This window comes from Pteropus medius, unplaced genomic scaffold (assembly GCF_902729225.1).
Source record: "Pteropus medius unplaced genomic scaffold, Ma_sr-lr_union100, whole genome shotgun sequence".
In the NCBI taxonomy this organism is placed as follows: Eukaryota; Metazoa; Chordata; class Mammalia; order Chiroptera; family Pteropodidae; genus Pteropus; species Pteropus medius.
In genome coordinates this window covers 11,195,946-11,221,960 of record NW_024351543.1, presented here as the reverse complement: position 1 = coordinate 11,221,960, position 26,015 = coordinate 11,195,946, and the positions used below count along the sequence as shown (strand labels likewise).

The 26,015-nt window shown below is 33.4% G+C and overlaps 1 protein-coding gene across 9 annotated transcripts in view; it reads left to right on the top strand.

The window, feature by feature from the left end:
* Positions 1–26,015, top strand: part of GOLGA4 (golgin A4) — a 90,956-nt gene that overhangs the window by 55,147 nt on the left and 9,794 nt on the right. For all 9 annotated transcript variants that reach the window (XM_039843325.1, XM_039843324.1, XM_039843321.1 and 6 more), the window contains 9 exons: positions 827–5,064; positions 5,607–5,728; positions 6,116–6,246; positions 10,751–10,861; positions 12,649–12,669; positions 12,853–12,921; positions 15,437–15,512; positions 20,746–20,849; positions 25,723–25,809. In XM_039843325.1, coding sequence (XP_039699259.1) covers positions 827–5,064; positions 5,607–5,728; positions 6,116–6,246; positions 10,751–10,861; positions 12,649–12,669; positions 12,853–12,921; positions 15,437–15,512; positions 20,746–20,849; positions 25,723–25,809 — 4,959 coding nt within the window. The remainder of the gene's footprint in view (positions 1–826; positions 5,065–5,606; positions 5,729–6,115; positions 6,247–10,750; positions 10,862–12,648; positions 12,670–12,852; positions 12,922–15,436; positions 15,513–20,745; positions 20,850–25,722; positions 25,810–26,015) is intronic.

Below are 26,015 nucleotides of genomic sequence, written 5' to 3'. Positions count from 1 at the left end.
TTTTAAGGTCTTATGAAATGCACAACCTGTTATGAATAAACTCATGTTATTCATTTAGACTTTTTGCTTTGATTTAGACAGTAAAACAGCCACACTTGTTAGCCATAGTTCTAAATTGTGGTTTATTTTCCCATTTCCAGTGTTTATGTAAAGTGGCATGGTGGAAGGGAATGGGTACTCAGGCCTAGATATTTTACTTGCTAGTTTTGTAAATATACCATAATTTTCTCACCTCTTACATGAAGAGATTGGATTTGGTAATTTCTTAAGACCTGCTCTGACATTCTGTGGCTGTGTCTTAGCCCCTTTCCTGTCAGAGTCAAGATTAGTATTTTCATGAAATAATAAAATCAGTATTTTCTTTGTAAAATTTGTGCAAGTTCCTTCTTTTTTGCAAAATATCTTCTAAATAATAATTTGGGGGGTAGACAAATCAGATACATGATTTATCTTCTAAAATTAAATTATGAAAGTAATAGAATACAATCATAGGCCTTAAAAAACACCAAAAACACTCATGTTTCTACCAAAAATTGCTGTTAACTCTTTTATGAAATATATTTTTGAAATATAGGTAGTTGAAATAATTACCTAAGTAGGTAGAAAGAGTCTGGAATTGTGAGCTATGTCAAAAATAGAATCTTTTCTTTGTTATATAGTTCCTGTTGGTATTGAGTACAGATTCTTTGTCCTGTTTACTCTTTGGCATGATATGTAGTTATTTATCTAAATTTTAATCTTTAAGTAGGAGTAGACATTATGCTATGTATATCATCACTATTAAATAAGTCTGTACTTAATAAAAATACATTTGTTTTATTAACAGAGAATTCTTGAATTAGAAAGTTCTTTGGAAAAAAGCTTACAAGAAAGCAAAATTCAATCAGAAGATTTAGCTGTTCATTTGGAAGCTGAAAAAAATAAGCACAATAAAGAAATTACAATCATGGTTGAAAAACACAAGACAGAATTGGAAAGCCTGCAGCATCAGCAGGATAACCTTTGGACTGAAAAACTCCAAGTCTTGAAGCAACAGCATCAGACCGAAATGGAAAAGCTTAGAGAAAAGTATGAACAAGAAAAAGAAATATTGTTGAAAGACAAAGAGAGTCTCTTCCAGGCCCATATAGAAGAGATGAATGAAAAGACTTTAGAAAAGCTCGATGTGAAGCAAACAGAACTGGAATCATTGTCTTCTGAACTGTCAGACATATTAAAAGCCCGCGATAAGCTAGAAGAGGAACTTTCTGTACTAAAGGATCAAGCAGATAAAGTGAAGCAGGAATTAGAGGCCAAGCTGGATGAACAGAAAAATCATCACCAGCAACAAGTTGACAGTATTATCAAAGAACAAGAGATGTCCATTCAGAGAACTGAGAAGGCATTAAAAGATGAAATTAATCAACTTGGGCTTCTTCTGAAGGAAAAGGATAAGCAGTTGAAAGAACAGCAGGTTCATGTGGAAAATTTAGAGGCAGATATTAAAAGATCTGAATTGGAACTCCAGCAGGTATCTGCTAAGCTGGATCTTTTTCAGTCACATGAGAATACCACACATGAACAGGCAAAAGCACACGAGGAACAGTTGGCCCAGTTGCAACAGAAGTTGTTGGATTTAGAAGCAGAAAGAATTCTTCTTACACAACAGATAGCTGAAGTTGAAACACAAAAGAAAGACTTTTGTACTGAATTAGACACTCACAAAATCCAGGTGCAGGACTTAATGCAGCAACTTGAGAAACAGAATTGTGAAATGGAGGAAAAAGTAAAGTCTTTAACCCAACTTTATGAGTCCCATCTTAAAGATAGTAACATAGAGCAGGAACAGACAAATCAAATCTTGATGGAAAAGGAAAATGTAATTTTACGAATGAGAGAAGAACAGAGCAAAGAAATTGAAACACTCAAACAGAAATTATCAGCCAAGGAGGACAGTATTAGTATTTTGCATGAAGAATATGAAACCAAATTTAAAAATCAAGAAAAAAAGATGGAAAAAATTAAACAAAAAGGAAAGGAGATGCAGGAAACATTAAAGAAGAAATTATTGGATCAGGAAGCCAAACTTAAAAAAGAGCTTGAAAATACTGTTCTAGAACTTAGTCAGAAAGAAAAACAGTTTAATGCCAAAATTTTGGAAATGGCACAGGCTAACTCAGCTGGAATCAATGATGCAGTGTCAAGACTGGAAACAAACCAAAAGGAGCAAATAGAAAGTCTTACTGAAGGGCATAGGCGAGAACTCAATGATGTCATATCAGTCTGGGAAAAGAAACTTAATCAGCAGGCTGAAGAACTTCAGGAGAAACATGAAGTTCAACTGCAGGAAAAAGAACAAGAGGTTGCAGAACTGAAGCAAAAGATCCTCATATTTGGGTGTGAAAAAGAAGAGATGAACAAAGAAATAACATGGCTGAAGGAAGAAAGTGTTAAACAGGATACAATATTAAAGGAGTTAAAGGAACAGTTAAACCAGAAGTCTGCTCACATGAATTCTCTCTCACAAAATGAAACTCAACTGAAAGCGCAACTTGAGAAGCTAGAAGTTGACTTGAAGGATTCTCTGAAGGAAAATACTTTTCTTCAAGAGTATGTGGTCGAACTGAAGATGCTGGCAGAAAAAGATAAGCTTAAGGTTTCTGAGTTGACCGACAAGTTGAAAACCACAGATGAAGAATACCAGAGTTTGAAAGCTTCACATGAAAGAAATAAGAAAAGCCTGGAAGACAAAAGCTTGGAATTCAAAAAACTGTCTGAGGAACTAGCAGTTCAGCTGGACATTTACTCTGAGAAAACTGAAGCCTTATTACAAGCTAAAACAAATGAACTGATCAACATTTGTAATAGCAAAATTAATGCCATTCTCTCTAGAATTTCCCATTGTCAACACCACACAACTAAAGTTAAGGAGGTACTACAAATTAAAACTTGCAAAGTTTCTGAATTAGAAGCACAACTTAGACAGCTAACAGAAGAGCAAAACAGACTAAACAGTTCTTTTCAACAGGCTACTAATCGGTTAGAAGAAAAGGAAAATCAAATTAAGAGCTTGAAGGCTGAAATTGAAGGTCTTGTAACAGAAAAAGAAGTCTTACAGAAAGAGGGAGGCAATCAGCAACAGGCCGCCTCTGAAAAGGAGTCTTGTATCACACAGTTGAAGAAGGAGTTATCGGAAAACATCAATGCTCTAACACTGATGAAAGAAGAGCTTAAAGAAAAAAAATCAGAGATCAGCAATCTGAGTAAACAAGTAACTGATTTGAATGCTCAACTTCAGAATAGTATTAGCCTGACTGAAAAAGAAGCAGCTATTTCATCACTAAGTAAGCGATATGATGAGGAACAATGTGAATTGCTGGATCAGGTACAAGATTTATCTTTAAAAGTTGAAACTCTGAGTAAAGAGAAAATTTCTGCTCTTGAACAGGTAGATCACGTGTCCAACAAATTCTCAGAATGGAAGAAGAAAGCACAGTCAAAATTTACACAATATCAAAATACTATTAAAGAATTGCAGATGCAACTTGACTTAAAAACAAAGGAAGCCAATGAAAAGGATGAGCAGGCAACTTTATTGAAGGAAGACCTCGATCAGCAAAATAAAAGATTTGAATGTTTAAAGGGTGAAATGGAAGATAAGAAGAGCAAGATGGAGAAAAAGGAGTGTAATTTAGAGACTGAGTTAAAAACTCAAAGAGCAAAAATTGTAGAATTAGAGGAGCATATTACTCAGAAAACAGTTGAAATTGAGTCTTTAAATGAAGTTCTTAAAAATTACAATCAACAAAAGGATATTGAACAGAACGAAATGGTTCAGAAACTTCAACACATTCAAGAGTTAGGAGAAGAAAAGGACAACAGGGTTAAAGAAGCTGAAGAAAAAGTCTTAAGTCTTGAAAAGCAAGTGGCTTTCATGAAATCTGAACTTGAAACTAAGAAGAAAGAATTGGAACATGTGAATTCCAGTGTGAAAAGCAAAGAAGAGGCATTAAAGGCTTTGGAAGATAGACTTGAGTTAGAGAGTGCTGCAAAATTAGCAGAACTGAAGAAAAAGGCTGAACAAAAAGTTGCTGCCATCAAGAAGCAGTTGTTATCTCAAATGGAAGAGAAAGAACAGCAGTATAAAAAAGATACAGAAAGCCATTTGAGTGAGCTAAATACAAAACTGCAAGAAAGAGAGAGAGAAATTTATATCTTGGAAGAAAAACTTAAGTCAATGGAAAGTTCACCACAGTCAGAAACGTCAGTTGTGCCCAGATCAGCAAAAAATGTGGCAGCATGTACTGAGCAAGAGGCAGATTCCCAAGGTTGTGTGCAGAAGGCATGTGAGGAAAAAGTCAGTGTTTTACAAAAAAACGTAATTGAAAAAGAAAAGCTATTGCAGAGGCTAGAGCAGGAAAAAAAAGAAACATGTTCTTCTCTTTCTGAAATGCAGTGCAAATACCAGGAGCTCTTAATAAAGATAAAACATGCTGAAGAAAAGCAGCATGAGGATCAAGCTGTGATAAATCATCTTCAAGAAGAACTTGAAGAAAAAAACAGGAAATATTCTTCAGTAGTATCCCAGCATGTGGAAGAAGAGGGAGGTAAAAATAACATAGAGACAAAGCAAAACTCGGAAAATGTGGTCGATAACGTCCAGAAAATCCTCCAAGAGAAGGAACTAACCTGTCAAATTTTGGAGCAAAAGATAAAAGAGCTGGATTCCTGCTTAGCAAGAGAGAAGGAAGGACATAGAGTTGAAATGGAGGAGTTGACCTCAAAATATGAAAAATTACAAGCTTTACAACAGATGGATGGAAAAAGTAAACCCACAGAAATTTTGGAAGAAAGTGCTGAAGAAAAGCCCAAATCACATGTGGTCCAACCCAAATCGCTTAGTAACATGGAGGCTGAGCACAGTGACCTGGAGTTTAAATTAGCAGTGGCAGAGCAGGAGAAGCAGAAGCTGAGCAAGGAGATTGTGAAATTGCAGAAAGATATTCGAATGTTGAGGAAGGAGCATCAGCTAGAATTGGATATAACAAAGAAAGAATATGAACAAGAAATGGAAGAGAGAATCAAGTAAGTTTTTTTTTTTTAGCACAAAATCCTCCCTAATTGGTCCCTTTTTTGGAGCTTAATACAGTTGTTTCACCCACCCAAAGTATTAAGCATAAATCTAGTAAGTTACATACTGAGGAGAAATAAAAGCAATTTAAGTCAAGAGGCAGTGTTATTCCCTGTCCTCTTTTGGGAGGGAAAACCTATTCTTACATGTAATATCATGGTTATTAGGTACATAGCCAAGGAATTATTTTCAATTTTGTTATTTTAGGATTAGCATTATCATTATGTGAGATAGATGTGTATGGTGAAAAATTTTAAGTGGAAAAGAAAAAATTCTAAATCCCCAGGACCATTTCATAGAGGTAATCATAGTTTATATACCCTTCCAGAAGTAGTTTACTGTGCCTAGACACACACGCATGCATGTCTTTAAAAATGTTTTTATACCACTGAGATCATACTGTATGTTTTGAAGACCAGGTAACTCTTTACATCTTGTTTGTTTTTTGTTGTTTGTTTGTTTTGATGACAGTTAACTCTATATTTTCGTTACTCAGGCAGGAGCAGGAAGATCTTGAGTTGAAGCACAATTCCACATTAAAACAGCTGATGAGGGAATTTCATACACAGCTGGCACAAAAGGAACAAGAGCTGGAAACGACCATAAAAGAAACCATTGGTAAGGAACATTTTCAGTTCAATAAAGAACAAATCAGAATCAGCAGAAACTATTTATAATTTAAGCTTATTCTTTTTCACACTGTGCAAAATGCTCTAGGTAATTAAACTGGACTAAAAATGATTCTTGGCCAGGAAAATTCTCTAATGGGAACCTCTGTACTACCTGGCAGTGGTTTGCCTTACTGAGAGGAGGAGCAGGTGAAAGAACCTGAAAGCTTTGGCTAATTAATTAACTCGTAAAGATACTTCTGCTCTGTGGGAAGGGTACATTTGTTCAGTTGATTTTCATCAAATTCGATGTGGAACATGGGTTCTTAACTGCAATTGGGATGTAGATATTCTTACCTAATGTGTTTTCTCATGTGTGTCCATTTTTATTTATTAGATAAAGCCCAGGAAGTGGAGGCTGAACTTTTGGAAAGCCATCAAGAAGAGACAAATCAGTTACATAAAAAAATTACAGAGAAAGAAGAAGATATAAGAAGAACAGCCAAAAGATATGAGGAAATCCTTGATGTACTTTATTTTCTTTTTCTATTTTGAAATTTAGCTATAGTAGATTTCATGGTAGTGCTAAATAAGATTGGACTGTCAGATTTCTTGTTTGTTTGTTTTTTTTAAACGTATAGAGGGGTTTTTTTTTGGCTCAATTATCTAAATTGGTATTTCTACACAGTATGTAGATTTATAAGAAGTTTAATTGATTTCCCCAAGATTATAGTTCCTTGATCAGATTCTGCTAATCAAGAAGTGCAGTCCAGTTGGCAAGTATTGAAGCAATAGTGAGTTGCAAAAGGGAAGAATGTATTCTCTTTCCTTTATCAAAGTCAGGCTAAATTGTGAGAGAGCCAGACTAAGAAATGAGAGTTCTTGGGTGAAGTCTGAGTATAAGGAGAGTGCTTGGGTGAAGTCTGAGTATAAGGAGAGTTAGAGTGTTTTAGTGTGGCTACGTAGCTGGGATTTTTTCAGGAGGACCGGTTGACTTTATTCCATCCCTATCCAGTTTGCATGGTTTTTTTTTGTTCTCAAGGGACAAAGAAGATTAAAAAAAAAAAGGAATGCATCAGTTCAATCTTTTATATTTAGTGAAAGGTTATTTCAATGTACTTTACTAATGGTAGATGATCATGGTCATTTTTGAATGACAGTGTGTGAAGATAAGCTCCGAATGCTAGTGCGTATTTTGAACTCCAGAACATTTTCAAATGTAAAACAATGAAAATTATGCTTCGTTAGGTTGCAGATTCTTTAGTTACTACAAGCCTTATTTTACTATATGCTAAGAACCTCTTGATTAAGGATGTGTAAATCAGAGAATCATGTCTCGACTGACTATGGCAGCAATAGAAGTTTGAGCCAGGAATAGATCCTAATAATAATTTTAAATGTAATTGAAAGGGCTGAAATTCCAAGATATGACACTTGCATATAAATGCCACCTTTTTATACTATTTGAATTTTTAGACTGCATTATGAAAAAATTCAAATGATTTCACATTTTCTTAAACTTCCATAGAGTATACATATATGTGTGAAGTTTATACTATTGTTTCTTGAATTCCTTAGAGAATGTTGGAATTGGAAGATACACTGAAGTTAGTTTAGTTTCATCTTCTGTTTTTCCTTCTCAGAAAGAAAAGTTTAGCATAGTTGAATGATTTCCCTATAACTACAGCGAGTGATAGAACAGTGACCCTTCATTAGCTTTATATATTTTATAAAGACTTTTCCCTAAGACAGGAACTTGAGGAAGGCAACAGTTATTTATCAAGTCTGGGAGCTTCATTTGCCACAGCTATAGAATTCCCTTTTATGAACTACTACTCTGTTTCTGGATTGTGGGTTACCAGATGGTAAATTTCCTTAGGTCATGACAAACCTCTGAGGGGTGAGGGAGCAGGGAGAGAGGTTAGCCTCTGGTATGATTCATCCTTGAGACTCTGCTGTTTATTAGGGAAAATGAAGGGAATGGACTTCCAAGCTTTAGGCTGAGAGTAGCAGAGCAAGTGGGCAGAAAGTGGAGGGTGGACAAAAGAGTTGGGTAGACTCTCTTCCAAGCTCCTTCCTGTGTCTTAGACCAGCACTGTCTATTAGAAATATAATGCACGCCACAAATGTGAGCCACATATGTAATTTAAAGTTTTTAGTAGCCACATTAAAAAAAAAAATAAACAGGTGAACTTAATTTTAATAATATATTAACTACCCCATTATATCAAAAATATTATTTCAATATGTGGCCAGTATAAAAATTATATATGTGTTCTTTGAAATTAGTATGTTTTCATATTTACGGCCCATCTCAGTTTGGACTAGCTACATTCAAAGTGCTCATGGCCACAGTTCTAGGATGGCTAGTGACTACTGTATTGGACATTGTGGCCCTAGGCTTTCAACTGCCAGGTCTGGGCTTGACTTTGTGATTAAAAAGGCAGTCCTCATCTAAACACCCAATTACATAATTTGTCTTGAAGAATTTTTTTTTTAAATCATAAATATTACTAAAAGTCTATACTAACAATTCTCAGCAAACACCATTTACTTTGATTCTGAGACATATTCTCTTACTATTTTCCTGTTTACAAATGTCTGGAATTGGAGTTTTAGATGTGATTTGTATGTATTATATAGCGATGTTTTTTTCCCTTCTGAAAAGCTGTTAATAGATTGATGATTTGTCTTATGATGATATTATAGAATGTTGTGCTTTTGTCATCTAAAATAATCCTGTGATTTATTAATAACAGAGCACGGAAACATTTTCATTTTCCTGCCTTTACTATCATAGATAACACTCTTATTTTTTCTCTTTTCTACCCAAAGTTAGCCTTTCAAAGTGTATTTTTCTGCATCACATTTTCACTTATCATTCTTTTGGAAACTCCTGAAATGGAATTAATTACATCTGTGTTCCTTTGGTACTCATCTATATTTATTACTTCACTTGAAACATGTGATTTTTGTCATACATGTATGCGCAGGGATATATTAATGTATCAGACCTCTCCCCTAGACTGTAAGCATCTTGTGGGCAGGGATTTTGTTATTCATCTCTAGTCTTGAGGACCATAGCCAAATGCTTGGCTCATACTAGACACCTGATAAATTTGAAGGAGATGACACATGGTAGGGCCGAGAAGAATTTATTTGGTCAGAGGGTGATGACATCTCAAAGGAGGAATTGAATACACACAAGTAAGGAAGCTTACCTAATCACCATAGTCCCAGCCTCAGTGCAGTTTCATTGGGAGAAAGTAGCTCCTAAAGCTACAATGGATACAAAACTGGTTTCTTTTTGATGTTGGTTGTATTTTAGTGATTTGGCTTTGGCATAAGAAGTAGTCTTTAAAACATAATTTCCATGTATGTGCATAAATCTTCAATTTAACTAGTTTTTCTTACTGTTTTTACTTCAAAGCAAGCAGTACTGTTTTTCTCCCTCAGGAAGACTAAAAAGTTTTACAAAAGAAATTATGGAACTGTTTCTTAGATTAGAAATAACACATGAAAGATTCTTTTCTAATTCTTAGAGGGCTTGCTTTAGATTGGTGTCTCACAACTGTCAAAGGAAATGTCAGACATAGCTAATTGTCATATTAAAATCTGGGCCTAACTGTATAAGTACATATAACAGATGATACTTTCAAACAGGACTAAATTTCATTGATACAGACATCTACACAGCCTGGTAGAATAAAAACAGTAAACCAAGACTGCGGGCAGTAATGTACTTACAGTAGTTTCTGGTGTTTGGTGTTTTAGGGGTGGTGGCTAGGTTAAAGCGTGCCTCCATGGGGAGATCTTGAAGGAGATCCCTGCTTTGCTTATGTTGAGAGAAGGGGTTGGTTCTTTTTCAGGTGGTCTAAGTTCATTACAAGTGGTATTTAAAGTTAGATTTGCATGTGTCCTGTGGTACATTGCCTTATTTTATGCCATGGGACTGATCTGTTTTTGTTTTTGAGACTTATTGTTTCTTGGTTCTGGCAAGTCAGCATCCATTAAATCAGATAACCTGTTTATGGTTGTTTTTCCTGTTTGGACTCTTACTCAGCAAACACTTGTCCTGTCTTCATTACTTAAATCTGATCAATATTCCAATTCCAAATGTTCTTTTTGCACAAAGGTTATTGCAAGATTTATAAGAGCAAGGAGAGTGCTAGACTGCGTCGTATAATAAATCATGGCAGTTATCAAGACAAATGAAATGTAAGGATGGGCAACAGCCTTTTACCAGGATAGTCAAAACAGGAGAGACAGCAATTTGTATGCCAAATTTTATTAGAAGGATTTTTTTGGCCACTAAGTCACATATTACTTTCACAGTCTTGTCTGTTTTTTGCAAAGTTTGGGGCAAGTAGAGACAATAAATTGGTAACCAATACATTGGACAGTAACTAATTTTTCAAAAATAGATTTTAGTTAAACATTTTACCTTAAAGAACTGCTGCTGTTTGGGAACAGATGTGTAGATGTGCAGGTTTGCTGAACTAGGACAAAGAACCATCTCTTGAATTATACAGCCATTCAAAGGGGCTGGGAAAAAACTTGTACAACTTATGATCAGTAAGTCACCAGCTGGCTGGGCAGAGCTGTGCATAGAAGTATCTACTAGTTTAAATTAATTGCCATTTTATGGAAATACAGTCCAATATAGGAAGAGCCAAAGTCTTAAAACACAGGCTTTGTATTATAATTCTGTCACAATACTGTTATACACCTAATTATTGCTTAAACTTGGGAACCCTAGTTTAAGGAGGAAGAATTAGCTTGATGAGCTTTATAGGGTGAGAGCAGAGGGAGTGAAGGTGGGGAAAAATGATATCCCAGGAATAGTGAGTAGCATTAAAAAGAGTTAAAAGTTGGGCATGAAGGAAACTGCTCAGAGCACAGTAATGAATTACAGTAAAAATGGTTTGTTTCTCCTACAGAGATAGTTTTGCTCTACACTGTGTTGCCTCTCTACTGGTTTTTTGTTGTTTTTTTTTTGACATGTTTATTAATTTTTTTTTTAATTCTAAAGGCTCGTGAAGAAGAAATGACTGCAAAAGTAATGGACCTGCAGACTCAACTTGAGGAGCTACAGAAGTATCAGCAAGGGCTACAGCAGGAAGAAAACCCTGGCAATGATAAAGTGAGAGGAACTGGAGTTTGTGTCACACGTTTTTTGAAAACATCGTGAATTCCATTATTTGACTCGCTTACTAACATACATACCTACGTCATTTAATCCTAAGAAAAATCTTTTCATCTATTTTATAGACAGTGAAACTAATGTTCAAAGAAGTTAGATGAAACAGTCAATCTCATGCAATGAATGTTGTATTGGGAATTTAAACCCAATCTTCTAGACTTCAAAGCCTAGACATTTCCGTGTTTCTGTCTTTCCTGAGGAAAGAACAGAGGAAAGCGAATCTTGTAGCCCTGAGCATAGCCAAAAGTTCATAGAAAGTGTGATAATTTTAGATTTTTAACTTTGTGTTAAAAATTCATATAAATTTTATATTCTACTCTATAATATATTCTACTCTATAATATATCCTTATTTGTAATCAAATAAAATGTTTTTAGTTATATACCATTAAGAAAAACAATTTCTGCTTTTCTCCTCGGTTAATGAGCCAGATGTAAATGCAGTGGGATTATTTTTATAATCCCAGTCTTTAAGTAAAATTGATACTGTGAAAGATAGGCTATGTTTATGCAGTGGCTTCCTGTCTCACTGTGCACCCCATCAAGTGCATACCCACAGGGCATGTGGGCCTGAGTTTGAGAAGCTGAACAGTGTACCATTTTACTTCCTAAAATACTCTCTCTCATCCAGTCTTTTCATAGCATGGTCACTAGGGCCTTGGAAAGTTAGGTGAACAGTGTTCATGTCTTCATCCTTGAGATAGAGGATTCATTACAGAATGTCAATTACCAGTTAGCAATTTTCCAGACAACCAATTACATGGATCACTTTTCCAAAATGGAGAGAAGAGCCTTTATAAAGGCTATACTGTGTGCTACTTGGTACCTTAACACGGTACCAAGCTGAGTAGACTGTGTCTTTCTTTAATAGCAACTAAGTTAATTCTCTTATATTTTGGTTTTTAATTTTTTTGCCATTTAATCATGATACCAAGTGTTATGAAATATTACTTCCTATGAGAAGAATACATATATTTCACTGTCTAACATGTTCTCTTCCTTAGCATCAAAATAAGTATTAATGTTGCATATTCTGGCATTTTGACCTGTATTGGAATGCCATAGAGTATTGAAAGATTATGAAATTAATATTCAGAAGGTCTTCTGAGTCCTTTACCTGTGTCATAAGAAAGGAGAGAAAATATCTTTAATTTTTATTTCTACTATAAAAATATTTAATTTTATTCTTGATGAATTTTTATCCTTCTCGAATATCTTTGGTTGTTTCTGGGATATCTTGAATTACATATCAGTGAGTTCAATGAAAAATAATTTGTGGTTATAGCTCAGAGTGGATTCCCAGAAATAGTTCTTTAGAAGTTTCCCTAAAAAGCTCATCTTATACTAGATGTTAATATGTTTAATTTTTAAAAATTATACAAACAATACATGCGTGTATATATTTTTGTTGAAAAAGAGTCATATATAGAATAAACTCTCCTTAGTGGGCACCTCCCCTGCTAAGTGGTAATCATTGTTAAGAATTCGATGAATGGCCTTCCAGTCCTTTTTCTTTGTGTTTACCATTGTTTGTGTATGCTTACACTGTGATAGTTTATATAACAGACCAAGTTTAAAATCAAATATTAAAAGTTGTCTCATTTCAAATCTGACCATTCTCTTAAGACTATAACACTGAATTCTTATTTTCTTATAATTTCATATTTCAATATATTGTTTCTTACAGATTTTATTTTATACACTCATTTTTTTCTTTTCCATTTTCAGGTAACAATTATGGAGCTGCAGGTAACACTAAATCTTTATAGAATTTGACTGAAGGTAGTGTGTTTTCAGGAGCATTCTGTGTTTTAAGTTAAAACATAAAGAAACTGTTTTAATAAGAAAAAAATTTCCCAAGCAGTATGGAAATACGTCCAGGCAGTGTTAAAACCTATGTATGCACTTCAGATCTGACTCTTTTTCTTTCAGACACAGCTAGCACAGAAGACTACTCTGATCAGTGATTCAAAGTTGAAAGAGCAAGAATTCAGAGAACAGGTAGAGATCTAATTGGTGCCTTTTATTTTGAACTTTCTTAAATTATGTTAGTATGTACTTGGATCTCATTTAACTAGAAAAAAGAACTGATTTAATAGCTGGCTTTGCAGTCTTGTCTTATAAAGATGGATATCTCTGTAAATTTGTGATTACATATATTTAAACATCCTATTGTCTCTAGTGCTTAATATTTTGGATAAAAATTTGTATTTATTTAATTTGTAATAAGTTCTAAAAATGCTTATTTTTGGTTTTATCAGAGGGAAAATATGTCAACATCAATCTTTACTACTTTTCCTTGTGGTTAAATTGCCTTGACTTAAATATGATTCGTCCACATGTTATCCAGTAATTCGATTTAAATAGGACCAGATAAGTACTCCTAGAAGGATGCACAAACATGCAAACACCAGTATATATGTATCTGTGGTGCATGACCATTAGTAGACTTTTTCCAAACCAGAGGAATAGTGACTTAGGTCAGCAGGCTATTTGAAGGCTAAATCTTCAGGTATATTCAAGTTTTTAAAAAAATTCATATAAAAATCTTGGTAATTATTGAAACTTGGTGATGGATCTGTATTGAGTATATTTGAAATTTTTCATAATACTTTTTTTTAAATCCATAAAGATAAGTAAAGTAAGTTTTCACTTAATGTTTTCAGTTGGTTAATGGAAATTGCGACTTTAAGCAAAACAACGTATAATGAAACCAGTTTTACTGCAGGATAATTGATATAAGGGTTAAGTTCCTGCAGCCTATTTTCTGGTCACAAAAACATTACCAAACTTCTATTAAAGACCTAAAACACTTCTAATAGTAAACATTGACATAAACGTGAGCTAGACATACATTTAAGAAAGATGAATAAAAACAAGTAAGATCATTATTTTCCAATTCACTTATTCCAGTTCAGGGTCACAGGTGGCTGGAGCCTATCCTGGCAGCTCAGGGCACAAGGTGGGAACCCACCCCGGGCTGGACGCCCTTCCATCGTAGGGCCACTAACACACACACACTGAGTGGGACAATGTAGACACGCTAGTTCACCAAATGTGCACATCTTTGGGATGTGGGAGGAAACTGGAGTGCCCAGAGAAAACCCACGTAGGCATGGGTCAAATGTGCAAACCCCACACAGACAGCAGCCCCAGCAGGAATTGATTTTTTTTTTTTTCATCAACGTTAAAATGAAGTTGAATGAAACAACCTGATTCAAAGACCTGCTGTACTAAGTCCCAGTGTTACTTCTTTTCTACTTCTCAATAGTGTAACTTTCCTCATCTGTTCTCAGGGTTAAAATTCCCTTCTTTTACCATCCTCAAATCTTCAAACTGTCCTATTATAATTTTTGTGTTAGTTATTTTATAGTAGTAAAATACATATAACAAAATTGACCATTTTAACCCTGCAGCATATGATTCATTGACCTTTAGTTCATTCACAGTGTTGTGAAACCATCATCATTTTCTAGTTCCGGAACATTTTATCACCCCTAAAGGAAACCCCATGTCCACTGACCATCACTCCTCATTACCTCCTTCCTCAGCCCCTACAACTACTAATCTGCTTTCTGTGTCTATGGTTTTGTCCGTTTTGAGTATTTAATATGAATGGAATCCTATAATATTATCTGGCTTCTTTCAGTTAGCAAGATGTTTTTATGGTTCATTTATGCCATAGCATGTATCAATACTGCCTTTCTTTTTATGGCTGAATAATATTCCATTTTATGGATATACCACATTTTCTTATCCATTCATCAGTTGATGGATGTTTGAGTTGTTTCTACATTTTGGCTATTGTGAACAGTGCTGCTAAGTAAATTGTGTACAGTTTTTGTTTGAACACTTGGAATACATATCCAGGAGTGCAATTGCTAGGTCATATGGTAATTATATGTTTAACTTTTTGAGGAACCACCAAACTGTTTTACATAGTGGCACCATTTTACATTCCCACCAACACAGTATGAGGATTCTAATTTCTACACATTCTTGCCAAGAAATTTTTTAAATGTAGCCATTCTAGTTAGTACGAAGTTTATTTCATATGGTTTTAGTTTGCATTTTCCTAATGACTAATGATGGTAATCATCTTATCATCTGCTTGTTGGCCATTTGTATATCTTTGGAAGCAACATCTATTCAAGTCCTTTGCTTATTTTTTAGTTAGGTTATTTGATTTTTCATTGTTGGGTTTTAAATGTTCTTTACATAATCTGGATACAAGTCCTGTATCTGATATATGATTTGTAAATATTTTCTCACATTCTGTAGGTCGTCTTTTCATTTTCTGTAGGCCAAAAGTTTTACTTTCAGTAACATCCAATTTATATATATTTTTTCTTTTGTTGTCTGTGCTTTTGGTATCATATCAAGAAACTATTTGTATTAATTTTATTTGCCTAGAGCTTGTCTTCAGCATTAAAGAATCTAGTGGCTACAGCAGTCTTTTTTTTATATAAGGTTTTACATATGAATTTTATATGATTTAAATATTTATTTTTTCTAGATTCACAATTTAGAAGATCGTTTGAAGAAGTATGAAACGAATGTATATGCAGCAACTGTGGGGACACCTTACAAAGGCAAGAATGATCCCTCATATTATGTTATCCATGGTTATTTCTTGTTGATAGATTTATAGATGATTTTATTTTTATCTTTGCTAATCTAATTCTTTACAATGAATATATTTTACCTGTGTAATTCACCAATAACAGTTTTAAGGAAAGAATGGTAGTAATCTAAAACAAAAAATAATGTATATTTGTTGTTTAAAAATTCAAAAGTGTGTTAAGTGAAACTTCAAGTTCCTACTTTATGCTCCATTCTCCAAATGGACCTAGTTGACAATTTATGTGCAATCTTCCAGACTTTTCTGTATGTATCAAACGTTTACATAATCCACTACATACACGCATACACACTCATTTTACATGCTTCTGTTTTTTACTATTACAGATATTTACTAATTTTATCCAGGATTTAAGGAGAAAATAATTTCATGAGCATGCTTATATTCAAAGTGGGGAAGGATGATTTGAAAATATTAGTCTCAATTTAAATAATGTAGGCTACTTACAAAGGGTTTTATAGATGAGCTTGGATTTTTATGTAGTGTTCCCTTGAGATAATCATGATCTTTGAATATCTTGTAACAGTTTTCCACTCTCAATTTTACTGCCTCACTGCATTAAGAATAGTTTTATTTTACTAAATGTTTTATAAAGCTTTCTGCTTTTTCATGGCAGGCACTAGGGTATAAATCTAAGCCATTTCATATATTCTTTATGTTTTTGAAAATGCTAATTGCTATGAAATAACATAAGATACTATACAATTTTTAATTAAATTACATAAGGACTTGCTTTGGATTCTTTCCAAAATGCTCTTCAAGAAGAAGAGAAAACCAACTTGGAAGTTTCCTATGGCTCATTACAGAGAAGACTCCTGCTACAAAGATTGTTTGCCATAGCTAAGTCAACATAATGGAACTTTCAGCATAGAACTGCTGAATCAGTGCTCAGCAGTGCATAAATAGTAGTAGTGATTCTTTTTATTAGTTTCAACTTAAGAATTTCATACATAATTTTCTTTTATTTCTCAGTTTTAAATTATAAAATGCATATATATACGTGTATATATATACACACATATATACATTAAATAAACTATATATACACATATATAGTTTATTTAATGTATATACACGTATATACACATATATATGTGTGTATATATACACATATATACATTAAATAAACTATATATACACACATATATAGTTTATTTAATGTGTATATATGTGTGTATATATACATGTATATATGTGTATATATATAGTTTATTTAATGTATATATATGTATGTATGGGTATTAAATAAACTATATGTATATGTGTATATATATACATATATACACATATACATATATATACATATATACACAAAACATATGTATATGTGTATATACATATATGTATATGTGTACATATATACATGTATGTGTATATACATATATGTATATGTGTACATATATACATGTATGTATATATGTATATATAGTTTATTTAATACCCATACATACATAATACTAAGTGCCAACTACTGTTATAAAACACATTTTGTATATCAACTCATTTAGTCCTTTCAACAACTCAAGTTGTCTGGTTGAATGTGCCCATTATCCTCTTCACCATGCTGTTTCTTTAAAGTGTAAGAGTAAAATGAGCACTCACCATACAGGAAAAGGTATTAATTGCTTCTCCAGGAAAATAGCTATAAATAAGTAATCTACTTTTCTGAAAGATGAAAAACATTGTAAACTCGTGCATTTTGTATCGATATAGCAGAATGAAACACGTAAGTATAGTATATAGATAGATATTTTTTGAAGAGGAAATAGTGTATTATCATTATTTAGTTGTTGATACTCTGTATTTGCAAAGTGTGGTTTGAGTGAATTGGGTTTTCTAAAAGTATATACTTTTAAAAAATGAAATATTCTAAACATACAAATACATGCAGTGTAAATATCAAGTACGGAGACTAGTTAACGCCTGTGAATCTGCCATCTAGAGCATTGCCATACTGCTCTTTAATCTTATATCTCTCTGCTCTTTCTTAAGGGTGACCATTGTCATTATATTATAGCATAAGTGCAGTTCCCTGAAGAAATTTTATTTTAATGATTTTATATGTTTTGGCCTATACACAAATCCTATCATACTGAATATATTTTCTACATATTCTTACCTTTTTTTTCACCCAGCATTATGATTTTGAGATTCATTCTAATGTGTGAAGCTATAGTTAAACCATTTCATTACTGAGTTTAATAATAATACATTATGTCTTTATGCCACACTTTATTTATTCTCCTATTGGCGGACATTTGAATTGTCTCAATTTTGCTTTTATAAACAGTTTAACTGTGAACATTGATTCCTGGTGTACATTTCAAGTGTTCCTTTCGGATATATTAGTAAGAGTTGAATTTCTGTGTCATAGAATATGCTTGTCTTCCACTTTTCAAAGTTTAATGAAGTAATGCCAAATTGTCTGTAGTGGTCAAGTCTGTTTACAGTCCTGCAAACAGTGCCCAAGCATTCCATTGTTCCCATACTCACCAGTGCTTGGTATTATCTGACTTGTGAGATTTTGCCAGTCTCGTATGTGTAAATAATAGTTCATGAGGTTTCATTTGTTTTTGTTTTTGTCTTCTGCTGAACAAATGATGATTTAAATTCTAAATCAAAAGAAATGTACAGTTACAATGAAAGGCCACTTTCAACTTTGGCATTTAGAGGCTCACTTATTGTCCATAGTTCTTATAATTGAAGCCTTATTGTATTATCCTGCTGCACAGTGTGATTACCTGTTATTTATTCAGTTTTTTAAAAATTCAGGGTCATTAAGGAAAAATTTACACATAGTAATAACCACCTTTTTTTTTTTCAGATATACAGTTAAGAAATTTGACAAATGTATGCAATAACGTGACCACCAACAAAATAGAAATAGAGACTGTTCCATCACTCCAATAAGTTATCTGGTGCCTTGTTGTGGTCATGTCCTATCTCTAGTCCCTGGCAATCAGTAATTTCATTTTCCACTCTTATATTTTTATCTTTTCTAGAATTTTACTTAATGAAATCAGTCTTTTGTATCTGTATCTTTTGTATTCTGTCACCTAACATTAATGCTTTTAAGACTCATCTGTGTTGTTGCATGTGGTTGTAGTTTGTTCCTTTTTGTTGCTGCATAGTGTTTTATTGTATGGATGAACCACAAATTTCTTATCCTATCACAGTTAATGGACATTTAGCCTATTTCTAGTTTTGGGCTACTATGACTACAGCTGCTATGAACATTCTGGACATTTCATATAAATGGAATCATACAATATGTGACCCTTTATGACCGGCTTCTTTCATTTAGCATGTTTTCAAGGTTCTTCTGTTTTGTAGCGTGAATCAGTATGTCTTTCCTTTGTTGCCAAATAATACTCCATTATATAGATACCACAATTTATTTACCCATTCATCAGTTAGTGGACATTTTGATTGTTTATACTTTTTGACTATTATGAACAATGCTGCTTTGAACATTTGTGTACAAGTTTTTAAGGTATTTTCTTTTTTCTTGGATATCTCCCTAGAGTAAGATTGCAGGCCATTTGGTACCTCTGCGTTTATCTATATGAAGTAAACTGGAAGTATGTTTACCTGTACTTCCAACCTGGTTTTCAAAGTGACTGTACCATTTTACATACAGTATATGAAGGTTCCAATTTTTCCACATTTTTACCAACACTTGTTATTTTCTTTTCCTCATCTCAGTGGGTATAAAATGATGTCTCATCATGGTTTTGATTTCCCTCATGACTAATGATATTAAGCTGTTTTTATGTACTTGCTAGCCATTTGTATATCTCCTTTGGAAAAATGTCTATATGGAGCCTTTGCCCATTTAAAAAAATTTTTTTTTTATTATTGAGTTATAAGTGTTATTTATATAGTCTAAATACAAGTCCCTTATCAGATATATGATTGCAAATATTTTCTCTCATTTTGTAGGTTCTTTTTTTACTTTCTTGATGTTTTTCTTTGAAGCACAAAAGTTTCTAATTTTGAAGTCTACTTTTTCTGTTTTGTTATTGCTTATGCTTTTGGTGTCACATCCAAAACACCACTGGCTAATCTAAGGTTATGAAGATTTACTCTTTTGTTTTCTTCGAAGAATTTTATAGTTTTATTCCTAACATTTATTTTTTGGTCTCTTTGGAGTTAATATTTGTATATGGTGTGAGATGAGTGTCTTAACTTCTTTCTTTTGCATATAGATATCCAATGTCGTAATACAATTTGTTGAAAAAGCTATTCCTTCCCTCATTGTATTCTTGGCTCCCTTGTTAAAAATTTGTTGTCTAAAAATTTTATTTCAGAATTCTCAATTCTTTTCCATTGATATATATATTTATCTTTGTGCCAGTATCACCCTGTCTTGATTACTATAAGTTTGTATTAAGTTTTGAAGTTGACACATGTGAGTTCTCCAGTTTTGTTGTTCTTTTTCAAGACTGTTTTGACTGTTCTTGGTCTCCATGTGAACTTTCATTTGAATTTTAGGATCAGTTTTTCAGTTTTTGCCTTACCAAATTCTCATTTGCCTTCCCATTAATTCTGTGGTTTCATTTTCCTCTATTCTCCACTCCTTTAGGGATTTCCTACAAAGTTAGAATATTTTTATGCACCATTTTGATGTTTCTTGGTAGCAGAGCACTTTTCAGACTACCTAGTGTACCACACTACTACAAGTGGATGCAAGTATATATTTACATAATGCATAATTATGAATTTATTCAGATTAAAGTTTGTCACAGTGTGACTTCATACATCTGAACTATATTCTTTACTTTTAGATTGAAATGGAGCTTCATTAACAGATAAACTGTAACTTATTATGATGGTCTTTTTAAGATGTTGAATCAAAGTATTTGAAAACCACTATAATGGCATTAATATTTCATGCATTTTAAATTATTTTATCTATAAGTATAGTCTTTTAAAATTGTCATGTCAGAAGAAAGAGGAGGAAGAAAAGGAGGAGGAGGAAAAGATGTGAGAAATAAAATTGTTGTAATACTAATTGTTTTTTATTCCAAGGGAAAAACACCAATTGGAATTCTGAATGTATGTACAATGCAGTACCATGATGCATCTCTTTGTTCGACTGTTTTTAGTTTGTTTATTTTCTAAATAATAAGTATTTTTTCTGTTTTTTTTCTTTATCATTCAATTTTCTTTTTATTTGACAGGTGGAAATTTATACCATACTGATGTCTCACTCTTTGGAGAACCTACTGAGTTTGAGTATTTACGAAAAGTGCTTTTTGAGTATATGATGGGTCGTGAAACTAAGGTATAAATCATATCTGGCATATTTGGCATGTGGCTTAATTTAAAAGGAATATGTCTCATTTTTAATATACATATTGATTCTGTATGTTTACTATTGGCAGACCATACATGCTAATAGTAGTGATAGTACTTGTGTCATTGCTTCTAATTTACAGAAGTTAATTGGTAGATTTTGCTTATATTTCTTACATTTATAAAATATTAATTAAAAAATACTGTTGGATGATACAAAAACTAATAATTGAAAGTTCATTAACTTAATACTTTGTGAAACATGTGTTTGTTGTTATTTTTAACTTCAGATCTTAAATTTAGGAGAATAGCTATCTTTATGGAGAAGTAAGGACAGTGTGGGAGTATTGGAAATGGTCATAATTAAGAATGATGACTCAGGTGTTTAGAAATATTTGACTTTAGTCACTATAAGAAAATCATTCCTTCACATATGGAATATTGATCATTTAAAAATTATCACATCATATGGATAATAATACTTGGCTAATTTGTTTTCTAGAATGTTAAAGTTATTGTAAAGTCCCTCAGTGTAGATTCTTGTGTTATTCTTACTTGTATCCCACTGCAGTGTTTTTAAAAAGAGCCTTATTTTGGACTTTTGGTAAATATATCTTGAATTCAATTGAATGCATTTTAAGGAAATTAACAAGTCTTCCCTTGAACAAAATTTTTTCATTTAAAGCAATTTCTGTTTCTGACATTGTTTCAAGTTTTTACCTTCATGCACTTTTACACTGTCTGCATACCTTGGTTAAGAATCAGATAATGAGTTTTCTATTCTTAGAAGCAATCAGTGTTTTATGAGTCTGTGGGGTTACTGAGTCGTAGGGTACTAAGCCAGTTCAGAGATTGATTTGGAATATTTTTAAAACCTGAAATGTAATGGCATCAAAAAATCTCTTTAAAGAATATTATGAATTTATGGATTGTAGATTCAACTAAATGTTAGAAGTTGTAGGGCTAGAAGTCATTTAAGTCCTTGGTATCTATAGAAATCTCATTTCTTTTTTATCAAATAGTTTCAAATTAAAGTAATGATAAGTGTGATCCTGAACATGTGCCACATGAGAGAGATATTAATTTGCAGTGACTCAGTGTCAGTATTTCCTAAGGACATTTTTATTCAAAGCCTAACTAAAACTTATTCTTTCCTTATCTTTTTAAAACAAAGGTAATGAAATATGACTTTCTCTTATTATGTCTTTATTGAATAGCAGCCTGTATTTGAGGTGTAGTAGATAGTTTAATGTTACTTGGTACTATTACAAGGGAAGGGGAAAAGGCATATCTCTTTAAAAAATAGCCTCTCAGAACCTAGGCTACTTTGGTAAATTTGTGAATCTAAAACTATCCCAGTGTTGTTGCTAAATAAATTATTTAACCTTTTCTTGGTCTGCAAAATGAAGAAACTGCCTCAACTTGTTTCTTTTGGAGGTTGAAAACATTTGTGGGGTAAGAGCTCTAGAGTTTAAGTCCTTCTGAAGAAAGACCCAGCACCAGCGTAAGATGTATTCTGGGGCAGCACCAGTTCAGCCATGTCTAAGTTTTCTGTTTTCAGGGCTCTGTAGTTAGTTTTAGGGTGTGACTTGGGAGACAGCTGAAAGAGATGTCCTCCAGGCCCAGGCAGCCCCATTTAATAGCTAGCTGGCAATCAGTGTTGAGGAGTGCTCTCTCTAGTCTTCATCTTCAGCATTCAGTGTATTTTTCTGGTTACTAAAAATGATAAGTAGTCTATCATTCTACCATCACATTTTGTAAATATCGAAAAAAAAAATCAGTAGCAGACTTTCAGTTTAGTTTACTGCATATTTATTAAACACTTACTGCATCTGACCCTTTGTTTATCACTATGATGGATAGGGAGATGAAATTTGATATTATGATTTTACCATATACAGATGCTCCTTGATTTAAAATGGGGTTACTTCCCAATAAAACCTATCATAAGTTGAAAATGCATTTAATACACACTACTGAACATTGTAGCTTAGCGAAACCTACCTTAAACCTGCTTGAACACTTACATTAGCCTACAGTTGGGCAAATAATCTAACACAAAACCTATTTTATATTAAAGTTGAATATTTGTGTAATTTATTATACATATCATTTTCACACCGTGTTAAAGTCAAAAAATCATTCAGTCAAACCATCGTAAGTCATGGACTCTCTATAGTTGTAAAGGGGAGCTGTTCTCAGTTAAGCATAATATGATGCAGAATGAAGTATGTTAAGCATAATGTGATGCCATTAAGAGAGACACAGAGTCCTCATACTTACTTGTGGGAAGGTCAAGGAAGACATGATGGAGAAGCACATGTGTCTACTGGGCTTTAAAGTGGGGCTTAGATTTTGATAGATGAGCTCAGATAGGAGAGAAAGCCTAGACAGAAGGTTCAAGGTAGAAAACTGAGTGAGTTTTGGAATGACACATAGTCTGGTCCAACTAAAACACTGGATTTGTGAGGTGGAAGTTACTCTTCTTCAGGCTGCACAGAGTGTGGAGGGCCTGGAATGTTTTTACAGTTTTACCTGTAGGTATTGGGGGTAGTGACCCTGGAAATTTTTGAGCAGGGATTGACAAGATCAGAGCTGTTTTGAGACAGACCTTTTGCTGATTTTCCCACTTTCTACACTTTAATAAAGAACTTGAAATGGAGACCAGGTTGTGGTTTTAGAATGAGCCAAAGTATCTTTTGGCCTTTGTGATTTGATCTTTATCTTCAGTTGTTTCTTGTCTAGAAGGATCTATATGTCACCCTACCTTTGTTTCTTCATCTGCTTTTGCACACATTGTTTATTTTATGAGGCCGATGGGTTTTTTTAAGACCACGTGTAGGACACACATTCTTACAGTACGAAGTTAAGTAAACTCCCCTTCTTCCTTCTGTCCTTGCAGTTTCTATTTCTTGGGTTTTGACGCTCCATGCTATTATTGATACTAAAATTCAGCCTGTTTTCCTCTTCGGTAGAATGTCTTTCTCGTCTCAACTTTTATTGAAGCCTCTCCCTAAAGAAAACCTGGCAGGAGACGCCACTTCTAAACCAGGTGGCTCATTTGAACTATCTTTTACTTTTTAAGGCCTGAGGATATTGTATGTAGAGTAGAAAGTCTAATTTTTTCCCCAAGATATGGCAGAGAGCTTGGATTTCTTTATTCAGATATTTTCTTAAGAGCTTTAAGTCTTAACTGAGTAATCAGCTGCAAATTTTGGATCACTGATGAATTTAGAGGTGGGTTTCCATTTAACATTGTCTAGACATGTGAAGAGACACCTAGCTAGAGTTTTTTTTTTTTTTGGACAGATATGCTTGTGTGAATATAAATGGATTTTTTATTACTTTGAACTTTTTTGTTCAAACGTTTCCTGTAATTGTGAATCTCTGAATTTTAGATTTTTGTTATTTCCTAATAACAGCCTTCATAGGTAGTATATCAGAAAGCATTTACAATTGCTTCAGAGTGTTAATAAAAAGAATACTGAAATAGTTACTACTTCATATTTCTCTTGCCATTTCTTGCCACATAATATGCTTGGTTTCTGGACTTCAGTTTAGCACAGAAGATTCTCTTCTATTTTGGCAATACAATTTAAAGGATGAGGGTTTTTATAAAATGCCTTTTAAGTTCTCCAAGAACTAAGTTGGTATAAATTGTATTTTTCTGATCATCAAAATGGAAGAGGCAAAGATAAAATGGAGAAGGCCGAAACGAAAATCTTGTTGTGTTGAGGTTTGTGGTATTAGTTGATCTGTTAGTTGAAGTAGGTATTAGAAATAATGCACATTGCCTTGCCTGGGCTTAGCATATAATAGGAATTTTAAAAACATTAGTTTCTTTCCTTCCTGGAAATAATGATACTTTTTTCTAATGATGTGAGTTTCCAAAAATTCTTGGTTAACTCAATTATGTCATCTTTTCCTCAATGACCTTCTCTAGTCCATCTCCCCACCCACCACCATCACCACCACACCCATAGTCTGTGTAACTGTCAACAAAGAATTTTAGTGTCAGCTCTTGGGGTGATCCTCCCCTCCTCTGTAGGAATCCTCAGAACAGTAGCACTTGAATTTATATGTAAGGTCTAAACTTGTTCTACTTATTTCATACGTGGTATCTTCTTTCCTCTCTGTCTCCCTCAAAACATCTCATCTTGATACAAAATAGGGAATTTCAACCTTTGAGGAGAATTTTCCACGAGCTTATGGGTGACAGTCTGACTTACGGTATATTTATTTAGATCTACACAATTTATGATCTTGTTTTGCAAGCCACCATGTGTAATGTTTGATTCATCATGTTTTCTATCAGACAAAACATCTTGTGTTTATTTAAAATGTAATTTGTATTTCTATTAGGTTGATGTGCTGCATGTCTTAAAAATACCTACTAAGCATGTTCATGTTCATGCAGTAGCCCATGTTTATGAGATATATGATGTGATTTAGTTAAAGCTGAACTTGGGAGTATCTAATTCTGATTATTTAGAGCATATGTTTTGGCAATACATTACTTACTAGATAGATTTCTACAAATAAAAACCCTTATAAAATGTATGAAGAATAAAGTTTCATCTTAATAAGACAAAGGGCCAAGAGCATTAGAACTTTATATAGCTTCATGCTCTTGTAAATGCATCTTCTTAAAATAATATCAACCTGACATTGTGAGGAGTCCTTTTAAATTGAAATTCCAGTGTTGGCTGTTATTTCCTTGACTAATACCTTCACATCATACTTCTTTGGTCGTGGCTTCCATTGAGAGCACTAAAGAATCTCACCAGCAGAATATGTCAGAATGGGTCGAGATATCATCTGCTTTAATATGTATTAGTGATTGTCTCTTGTTTTTCTTGTAGACCATGGCAAAAGTTATAACCACTGTGCTGAAGTTCCCTGATGATCAAACTCAGAAAATTTTGGAAAGAGAAGATGCTCGGCTAATGGTAAGCTTTAAAAGTCCCTTAAGGGAAGGACAGTCTTATTTAATAGCGATAGGAGGATTTATTGCTATTAAATATTCTATATGGAATTTCTAGAACTTGGCCTATTTATGGAAAGGACAGAAAGGCATTTGTTCTAGTATATGCAGTAATAATTTTTTTAAGCCAAATTATATCATGATGTTTTATAGATTACAGTTCTTTATTCT